General features: G+C 35.5%; 2 protein-coding genes across 2 annotated transcripts; both read left to right on the forward strand.

Moving 5' to 3' along the window:
- The first annotated feature begins 346 nt into the window (after positions 1-346).
- LOC105955496 (GDSL esterase/lipase LTL1) lies at positions 347-3561 on the forward strand. The gene is made up of 5 exons (XM_012979226.2): positions 347-865; positions 1161-1288; positions 1390-1632; positions 2221-2473; positions 3161-3561. Exons 1-5 carry the CDS (start codon positions 613-615, stop codon positions 3391-3393), a joined length of 1110 nt encoding a protein of 369 aa, XP_012834680.2. The 5' UTR covers positions 347-612; the 3' UTR covers positions 3394-3561.
- A 669-nt stretch (positions 3562-4230) lies between these two features.
- Positions 4231-11115, forward strand: PTAC3 (plastid transcriptionally active 3). The gene is made up of 13 exons (XM_012979225.2): positions 4231-4936; positions 5926-6097; positions 6186-6403; positions 6622-6682; positions 7158-7230; positions 7408-7485; positions 7755-7912; positions 8027-8195; positions 8454-8916; positions 9418-9810; positions 9963-10166; positions 10367-10500; positions 10679-11115. The coding sequence occupies exons 1-13, from the start codon at positions 4535-4537 to the stop codon at positions 10854-10856; spliced, it is 2703 nt and encodes a 900-aa protein (XP_012834679.2). The 5' UTR covers positions 4231-4534; the 3' UTR covers positions 10857-11115.
- Positions 11116-11133: the final 18 nt, after the last annotated feature.

Genomic DNA, 11133 nt, shown 5'->3' on the forward strand with positions numbered 1-11133 from the left:
AAATTATCGCACTAATAACCTAGTAATTTTTACCGAGTCGAGACCAGTAAAATCTATTATTTAAGTGTCGAAATTCCACTGTGGTAAGAAAAAAATATTGAATTCCGTCCCTTTTTTTAATAATAATTATTATATAAAACAATTTAGCTCAAACTCCATTAAACCCATAACTGAAGTCTGAATCCTCCCACCAAAAGAATAATTTTTATCTACACCAATTTTTTTTCCTCGAAACCTGAAATTCGAAACAACAAAAAACAATAAATAAAAAGGTGAAAAAAACCAAAGACAATAAATTATATTATGAACATAACAATTAAAAGCAACCTCATTTTGACCACGTTGCAAGAAAAAAAGCCAAGAAATTAAATGAGTGAACTCATCAATTTCTCAAAAACAACTGTCAAATTTATTACAATAGTAGCTGATTTAATTCACTAGCCCTTTCTTATTACCAAATATTGTCCATTACGCTCTTAAACTCCATCCTATATAAAGAGGCACCAAACCCTTCACAAATTTTCAACCAAGAAACATAAACACATCTCCAAAATCTTCAAAAAAATATTAATTTTTTTATAGATTTTTTTTTTTTTGTGGTAAATCAAGAAAATGATTAATTTAGTGAAGAATTCAAGATTTTATTTGATTTTTGTGTTTGTTTTGGCTTTGGAGTTCAATTATTTGTGCAACCGTGTAGAAGGCAAGGCATTTTTCGTGTTTGGAGATTCGTTGGTGGACAACGGCAACAACAACTACTTAGCCACCACCGCCAGAGCGGATGCTCCCCCCTACGGCATCGATTTTCCGACGCACCGCCCCACCGGCCGTTTCTCGAACGGCCTCAACATTCCCGATATTATAAGTAAAGTTTTTTCTACCCTATTCATTAATTTCTCTACTTTCCATAAAAAACTAAAGAAAAAAAAAGGTTCCCTTTTTACATTTGCAAAATATGATTCATGCAATGCATGGAAGGATTAATTACACTATTACATATATCTTTAAGGATGCAAAATTACAATTTTGCCCTTTGGTTATCGATGAATTTCTCCAACGTACACCAACACAAGAAACACCAATATATGCATGTATATGATGAAGATTCCTTTGAGGTTCATCATGTAATAAATTTTTTATTTAATTGATATTTTATATAGGTGAAAAAATGGGTTGGGAACCGACAATTCCGTACCTAAGCCGAGAACTTTCCGGGAAGAAACTACTAGTTGGTGCCAACTTTGCATCAGCTGGAGTTGGAGTACTTAATGACACAGGAATCCAGTTTGTATGTAGTTCTTTATATTTACTGCAAACCCTAAATCTCTCTCTCTCTCTCTCTCTCTCTCTCTCTCTAGATATTATATTGATCATTTTATGGTACTGCAGGTGAACATAATAAGGATATACGAACAGCTGAATTTCTTCAGGCAGTACCAGCAGAGATTGATGAGAGAGATTGGAGCAAATGAGGCTAAAAAACTTGTTAATGAGTCATTAGTGCTAATGACTTTGGGAGGGAATGATTTTGTCAATAATTATTTCTTGGTCCCTTACTCTATTAGGTCACAACAATATTCCATCCAAGACTATGTGCCCTTCGTCATTTCTGAATACAAGAAAGTCTTGCAGGTAAATTAATTATTAATCTAATTTCTTTCCTAAAAAAATAAATTTTAATTTAATTTTCCTTTTTTTTAATACATTTTAATTTAATTTGTTTTTCCAAAAACTATTTTCGGTTGGGAGCATCCTATTCATGATGTACATCAGGGATAAATAACGAAAAACACCCTTATCTATCCGTAATTACCAAAATTCCCCTCTGATTAACTGTTGATCGAGTTTTTTTTACAGAAAATGTTGTACATTCTATTATACCTTCGGTTAACTAAGTGAGAAATAAAATAAAATATCTGAAATTGTGCAAATTCTATTCATTAGAATAAAAAAAAAATCTGTGAAAAATCACACTGTGAGGGACTGGTGTTAGACGGAAACAAACCTCAGAGGTTTTTTGGTAATTACGAATCGGTGGAGGTGGTTTTTTGGTATATCTTTATACTTATTTAAATAATACCACAATTTATTAATTTCATAATTAGGAGATATAAGATTAACTATTTTCAAACTATTATATATATAAAAATAAAATGTAGTTAATTCCAATATAATAATAGTACTACAATTTATTTATTTTGGGTATATTTATAAATGCAGAGACTTTACGAACTCGGGCCTCGGAGAGTAATCGTGACTGGAACGGGGCCGTTAGGGTGTGTGCCTGCAGAATTAGCATTGCATAGTAACAATGGGGAATGTGCAGAACAATTGCAGCTAGCTGCATCACTCTTTAATCCTCAATTGGTTCAAATGATCGATGAACTCAACCAAGATATCGGCACTGATGTTTTCGTTGCAGCTAATACGAACCAAATGCATATGGATTTCATATCCAATCCCGAACAATTCGGTACGTATATCGGTCGTTTATTTATTTATTTGGGTGTGTATAATTTGAATTTGCTAGTTGCTAAATCAATTATTTGCATACCTATAAGATTATTATTGTTTATTGATAATTGCTAATAAATTGTTGGGGATCAATTTAATTAGTGGATATATAATGCATGGAATAATACATAGACTCTAATGTTTTTTCAATTAAGTGTAATTATGAAACCCTATTTTACATAATTGTGTACTAAAAGACTATACATAATTAATTAAAAAATTGAAATACTTTAATGGTTTTAGGAGTTAGGTAGTATTTTTTTCCAGTGTTGCTATCATTGATTACATTAAAGAAAAAAAGTGGTGTAGGATAATTGTAATTTTTAAATACTTAATTACTTCATATAGTATAGGCCATGTCCCTTAATTGAGAGATAGACAAGGAATTATAATTTAGTTGGTAAAATTAGCTATAATCAATTAAATAATTAATTTGACATTTATTTAGTCTAATAATTAGAAAATGACATTTCATTTCGATCAATTAAACCTTTCATTATAAAATCATACAATTGAGTTATCATAGAATTTCCTAACATTATTCTTCATATAATCTTAAAAATTGCAAAAAAATCGTGTAGGATGCAATTAATTTATGATATTTAGTTAAAAACTAACATTTTCTGTGTATTTTATATGTCTATAGGATTCAAAACCTCGAAAATAGCATGTTGCGGACAAGGCCCGTATAACGGGCTGGGCCTTTGCACCCCGTTTTCGAATCTTTGTCCGAACAGAGATTTATACGTATTTTGGGATGCATTTCATCCATCTGAGAGGGCAAATAGAATGATTGTCGATCAAATATTTGGTGGATCCACTACTTATATGCATCCAATGAACCTCTCTACCATCGTGGCTTTGGATTCAAGGGCATAAAGGGAAACAAAGGGGTCGATTTTTAGAAGCTATTTTTCGAAGCATGAATATTGAAAAATTATTATTCATGCTCCGAAAAATAGTTTTGGCAAACTTTATTTAGGTTTTTCTTTCTAAGTGTACTTTAGTCAGACCATGGTACTTTTTAATTGTATTATTATTTTTCAATATTTACCTAGTTGTAGTTTGATGATAGTACTGTGTTTGGATGCATGTGTTCATGATTTAATTATGTAAAATGTTTAGCATATATATAGTTTCAACTATATATACTAGTTTGAAGTATTACAAATTGTGATGCAAGATCCAAATCCTATTCACTCCATCATTGGAAAAACTTATCTATCGTCGGATTTACGGCCGCCAAAGACGAACAAGATGACTAGCAAATAATAGAGAGAGAGAGAGAGTACATTATTGATTGTTAAAACGTAACCCTAATCGGATTTTTACATTTGTATATACCAGTAACTTGACGCTGCGATGCACAATATTTAAATAAAATCATAAAATTCAATAATAAATATATTATTCAAGGGACCAATACATAATATGTATTTAAAAATACACATAAAAAACACAATATTAAAATGAAAAAAAGGTTATGTGGGTACTTCAGGCTAGGGGTGTGAACGAGCCGAGTTCGCCTGTTTAGGTAGGCTTAAACTCGAGCTCGAGCTCGTTGAGTTTTTTTTTTCTTTTTTTTTGCTCGAGCTCGAACCCGAACCCATTTTCAAAAAGTTCGAGCTCGAGCTTTTTTCGAGCCGGCTCATCGAGCTCACGACAGTCAGCTCAACTCGTTTAGCACCCCTACTGCGGGCCCTTGCCTCCACTATACTCAGCCGGTGATGAGGTCCATCTTCTACCATGGTTACTATACTTACTAACACACAAGGCCCATATTTCAATTGAGAATGTTTGGCCCAATAAGATTTAATTTCGTTTAATTGTAATTATCAAGTTTAAACGGTTTACCCGACCCGTATACCCGTTACTTGAATTATTAAATAAATTCAAACCCCCTCTCCCCAATTTCATTTTCCTTAAACCCCCTCTTCTCTTCTCCCCCTCGAACTGTAAAAACCACCCACCCACCCCACCCCCCCTTATCCACTCTCATTTCTCAATTTCCCCAGTAAAAATGGCGTCCTCCCTGCTAACGTACGCCCCCTTCTCTCTTTCCTTAGTGTCCATCTCCGCTCCTCGGAACTCCGTCGCTCACGCGGCTGCACAATTCGCCTCAATCTCCAGTCCTCAGAGAAAATCGCGCCGGAAAAAGCAACAGAACCAGCAGAACGAATTGAAATCTTCCGACGATAGTGGATATTCCGGAGGTTCGGACGGGAATTTCACGCCGTCCAGCGCCGAGAAGCTCCTGAGGCTCGTGTTCATGGAGGAGCTGATGGAGCGCGCCAGAAGCGGCAGTGTTTTGGGAGTTTCTGACGTCATTTACGATATGATTGCAGCTGGACTCACCCCTGGACCTAGGTCGTTTCACGGTCTTGTCGTATCGCACGTTCTCAATCGAGACGCAGAAGGCGCGGTACAATATTTTTTTTCCGTCTATTTGTGTTTTTCAGGATTGCTGAATAGTTGAATTTACATAGTCGTCATGTTTGTTAGAGCTTATCTTTCTATTCACATAAGATTGACCCCTACCTATTACAGATGGTCTGCATTAGTAGTTATACCTTCGATAGGCGGCTTACGATATAAATTCATGCTTGAGAATTGAGATATAGCTTTTAGTCAAAGCATTGCTTGTTTGACTTGTTACTGATGAACCTTACTCGACGTCATCTTGGCCAGTATAATGTACAATAATTCATATAAATACATAGAAAGTTAGATTTGACTTCGAGCTCGATCCAACTCTTACTTGATAAGTTTGAGCTCGAGACAGGTTTTCGTAAAGCCTGCTCGACTCATCTTGAACGTCTATGTGTTTCACTTATGGCCTCCAATATTGGCAATAATGAACTTGCACTGATAATGACAGTAGACCTAGTGGATTGGTTTTAGTCTTCTCAATCTATTTATATCTTCTTCTACTGCTATGCATATTATGTTCTTACCTATAGTTTATTTCAGATAAGAGTGAGCATGCAATTGATTCAATTTGGAATTTAAGGTCCCAGAGTCTCATCTAAACACATAAAACTCCCAATCCCCATGATTGACACAATTTTTTGTTGTAGAATTCTACATTCAATTTGGGCACCTTAGTACAACCTTAGAGCATATCCTAGGTTAACTTTGTAGAGATAGCTGCTGTGTAAAAGTCAGTTTTACCATCTCAAACATGTTGACCTATGATATCGATCTTGATCAATGTACAAGGGGTTTTAAAATGTTAATAACTTGCTTTATGTTCCTAAAGGAACCTCAGTTATCTATTTTTTTCATTTTGCAGTACCTGTAATTTTATCGAGGATATTGGTCTGTTGTTATTATTATTATATCATAGTGGAATAATAGATCTTGTCATTTTTTAGTAGAATTGAGTGACTCATTAAAACCCATGCATGACAGATGCACGCTCTTAGAAGGCAACTGAGTGAGGGTATTCGGCCTCTTCACGAGACATTTCTTGCATTAGTTCGTTTATTTGGATCAAAAGGTCATGCTACCAGAGGATTAGAAATTCTTGCAGCAATGGAGAAACTCAACTATGACATTCGGCAAGCTTGGCTGCTTCTTATTGGTATAGTGTACAAGCTTGTGGATTGATTAAACGGTTTCTTGAAATTGAAGTTTTATTCTACTTAACCGTTCTTGTTCTTGCCCATCAGAGGAGCTTGTGAAAAGTAGTCATTTGGAAGATGCCAACAGAGTTTTTCTGAAGGGTGCTGAGGGCGGCCTTAGAGCTACTGATGAGCTTTACGATCTTCTAATTGAGGAGGATTGTAAAGTGGGGGACCACTCAAATGCATTGACCATAGCTTATGAAATGGAGGCAGCTGGTAGAATGGCAACTACATCTCATTTCAATTGCCTCTTGAGTTGCCAGGTACCGATCTTCCTGTTAATATGCGTTTGGAGCAGCTTTTACACATAGTGGACACAATGTTTTTCGAAGTTTAATTGCATTAATAAATAATAACTTGGTTTGAACAAAACTGGTGAAATGGAAACCATTATGCGACTCTCAAAACCAAACTTATTGGTTTCTGTTGTAGGTCTAGATTTTATTAACTTACTTTCCTGAAATTGTGGCTACTGTTGTAGGCTACTTGTGGAATTCCTGAAATTGCTTTTTCCACCTTTGAGAACATGGAATATGGAGAAGGTTTGTTCTTGCTTTTCATTCTATAACCTCATTGTAAATTATTTCTCATGTAATTTCAGTTATTTGTTATCATACATTGGCTTCATAAGTTCATACCTCCCTACACTTCAAAAAAGTTTTTGGATGAGTTTTGTGTTGGGACATAAATTAGCTAGGTTCGATGTAATTAGATTTCAGGAAATATTTGATTTTCTTCATGCAATCAAGAAAGGGCATAAAAACTATAATGTGTACTAGATTCTGTATTAAAACTGTGATACTAAATTTTGGTGCATATCAACGGAATTCCAAATCAACTTCTATCGTGAAACTGAGACTAAGATGGAGTTATCTACATTAACACCATTATGGAGCAATATGTAATGATTCATTTAACTTAAATCACTACTCATTTTTTTCCATGTACTACACAACAAAAGAGCTTAGGATGTTGAATGTTTTAGAAGTTTCTTATGATTGCTGTTGGTTGTTATAGCTTTTATGAAACCTGATACGGAGTCATACAATTGGGTGATCCAAGCATTTACAAGAGCTGAGTCATATGACAGGTAAACAATCTTTACCTGATGGTTATTATGCTATCGTAGAAACTGTCTGGTGTACTATGGTAATGAAAACTACCTTAGTTGCTCAATAGCAGTAGTGATTGGTATCGTCGTTTGAGTTCCTTCATATTTACTTTTTAAATGTATTATAGGTGTTAAAATTTCAATGTGATAATCTAGGGTTCAAGATGTCGCTGAGTTACTTGGAATGATGGTTGAAGACTACAAGCGCTTGCAACCAAATGTGAGAACCTACGCGTAAGAATTTTAAGATTTTTCTTCTTTTAGATTTCATTGCGAAAATAAAGTTTTCTTGCTTTAGTGATGTAACTGTTGTTGTTTGTTCAGCTTGATTTTTGGAACCTACCAACGAGAGTAAATGATTAAGTTTCAGGCTGTCCTTTTATGTTACTTGAGCTTATGCATCTATATGTTTATAAATTTGTCACATATATACAAAATGATTGTCCATATGAAAAGCAGTGGGTAGAGCTTCTGATAATTTGACTTGTAGTCTTCTTTTTTAGGCTGTTGGTGGAGTGCTTTACAAAGTATTGTGTCACCAAAGAAGCCATTCGACACTTTCGCGGACTGAAAAACTTTGAAGGCGGGACAGTACTTTTACATAATGACGGACAACATGGAGATCCACTTTCTTTATATCTCCGTGCATTGTGCAGAGAAGGTCCGTGCTCTCCTTTTTATTAATAATAATTGATCCAGATAAGTATCTAAAAAGATGTTTGTTCGTGTCCCTTTTGCTACTGGTTTCTAACTTATGAGTTACATGTGAAATCAGGAAGAATTGTTGAGTTAATAGATGCTCTTGAAACCATGGAAAGAGACAACCAACAAATTCCAGCAAGAGCAATGATCTTGAGCAGGAAATACCGGACACTAGTTAGCTCGTGGATTGAACCTTTGCAAGAAGAAGCTGAACTTGGGCATGAAGTTGATTACGTTGCCAGGTTTAATTCTTTCAAAGTATAATAGCATCATAAGATACCCATTTTTATAGCCGTCCCTTTTTTGGACACACCGTTCATATGTGATATAACCCATGTTAATATCGTGAGTGAATGAACTTCTATCTTGTGCTATTCTCTCCTTGACTAATGTATTTCTTGTTTCAATTATATCTGACTGCAATAAGATAGCTTTCAGTAAGAATAATTCCAATCTCCGATTATATTATTTCTGTTGACCATCCTTTGGTTGGATCACAGGTTTATTGCAGAAGGTGGACTTACCGGTGAACGCAAGCGATGGGTCCCACGTAGAGGAAAAACTCCTCTAGATCCTGATGCTGATGGTTTCATATACAACAGTCCCATGGAAAACTCTTTCAAACAACGGTGTCTTGAAGAATGGAGAATACATCATCGGAAACTTCTGAGAACCTTATGGAACGAAGGACCTGCTATATTAGGAAATGTTTCTGAGTCTGACTACAATAGAGTTGTGGAGAGATTGAAGAAAATCATTAAAGGTCCTGAACAAAGTGCCTTGAAACCAAAAGCTGCTAGTAAAATGGTAGTATCGGAGCTGAAGGAAGAGCTGGAAGCTCAAGGTTTGCCGACTGATGGCACTAGAAATGTACTCTACCAGCGTGTACAGAAAGCAAGGAGAATAAATCGCTCGAGAGGTCGCCCTCTGTGGGTCCCCCCTGTGGAAGAAGAAGAAGAAGAGGTGAATCTTTAATATCAGATAATCATATACTGTTTTCTCTAGTCGAAATCTTTATTTTATTCAATACTTGTTTCTTTCCGTTATAGCAACTCCAACCCAAAAGTATCAAATGAGTTATCATATATTGTATTTTGATACCTATATAAATTTATTTGCTCCAACCATAGACATCAAATGGTTGTTAATTAATTTTTTTTTGAAGTGGTTATATATTTAGTTGCCACATGTTATTTTCTAAATGGATATTTAGGTGGTTAAATTTGAAAATCACATTTGACATTTCTTTCTCCTGTATGCATTTTTGCATCCCAATTCCAAAGAGACCGAGCATCGAAATACAACTTCCATTTGATATCTCCATTGGAGTGGATAATTTTTTACTTTTGCTCTTATATGCTTCTCTAGTCATATATTTATCCAACTAATCCCGTTATGTGTACAACTAAATGCTCTCTGGTTCATCGCTAATTGATTTTTTTTATTTGTTTTTTTGTCTTATAGGTTGATGAAGAGTTGGATGAGTTAATTTCACGGATTAAGTTGGAAGAGGGCAATACAGAGTTTTGGAGGCGTCGTTTTCTTGGAGAGGGCCTGACTGAAAATCATAGCAAGCCATTAGAAGTCGAAGATTATGACGTTCTTGATGTCACAGATGATGCTGATGTTGGTGATGATGTTGGTGACGATGTTGCGAAAGAGGGTGAAGATGACGAGGTTGACGAGGAGGATGAAGAAGTGGAACAAACTGAAATCCGGGTGGGTGACAGAGCTAAAGATAAGGAAATCGATACTGCTAAACCTCTTCAAATGATAGGAGTCCAATTGTTGAAAGACTCTGACCAGACTACAAGGTCATCAAGAAAGAAGAGACGATCTTCTCGGGTATCTATGGAGGTAAGGAAAGATATGCTAATTTTGACTTTTCCCCCAAAATATTTTGGAACTCCAACTTGAGAAGCGTATAGATGTTGCTGTATATAATGTTGTAGTTTCCCGAGTTTTCAGTGTCAACAAATATGTTAATTATTTGGTATACATGAATGCAGGATGATGACGACGATGATTGGTTTCCCGAGGATCTTCAAGAAGCATTTAAGGAATTGAGGGAGAGAAAAGTGTTTGATGTAGAGGATATGTATACGATAGCCGATGCTTGGGGTTGGACATGGGAGAAGGACTTTAAGAACAAAGCTCCTAGAAGATGGTCACAGGAATGGGAAGTTGAACTCGCTATTAAATTAATGACAAAGGTAATACCATATATCGAAAACCAAGTATATTTGCCGGTTCTTGATTACTGCGCAACCGGGTTTCTTATTTTCTGAAAATTTCTGGTTTCTCCTTATTACAGATTTAGCATTCTTCTCGTAGAAAGCGGATAAATAATAAATCCCACCTCTTTCATTTGGTTTCAGAATTAACAAAGTTACTGAATAATTAAAATTTTCAGGTAATTGAATTGGGTGGAACACCAACCATTGGTGATTGTGCCGTAGTACTTCGAGCTGCTATACGAGCTCCTATGCCTTCAGCCTTCTTACAAATTTTGCAGACAACTCATCGTCTCGGTTATGTTTTTGGCAGGTGAGTTTTGAAACATTTTTCCGTATTGAAACGACTTTTATAAACCTGAAATGCATATTCGTTGAACTTGATTGTGGGATGTGGAAACTTCTTTTATCGGCTAATGTTTCTTGGAGCTCTTGCTTTTTTTTTTTTCTTCTCGATTTTGTGTTGCTAATACATTATATGTTTATGACAGCCCATTGTACGACGAGATAATTAGCCTTTGTCTAGATCTTGGAGAACTCGATGCATCGATTGCCATTGTAGCGGATTTGGAGACGAGTGGAATCAAAGTCCCCGACGAGACCCTCGATAGAGTCATTTCGGCTCGACAGGCAAATGATATTCCAGCCAACAATGCATCATCACAATAGTTTTTTTTCGTAGACATTCGTTTTTTTGTCGTGTTTGTACAGTGTAATTGTTCTGGCCACTATTGGTTGGTACAAGCTGTTTCGATTTTTGTTAGCTATGTATTAGATTTTAGAGGAGTTGTGAATGAAAGCTATATGAAAATTGAGTTAAGTGTCTATTTGTTGACTAGCCAAAATCGAGCCTAGTCTATATTTGTAAGCTATTTCACGAGAGTGAATGTTTAACCAGTTATATTGAAATTGAATTCGATAAATAAAATACAACATAATTACATTT

This window comes from Erythranthe guttata, chromosome 6 (genome assembly GCF_056151865.1).
Source record: "Erythranthe guttata isolate IM_541 chromosome 6, IM_541, whole genome shotgun sequence".
Classification (NCBI taxonomy): Eukaryota; Viridiplantae; Streptophyta; class Magnoliopsida; order Lamiales; family Phrymaceae; genus Erythranthe; species Erythranthe guttata.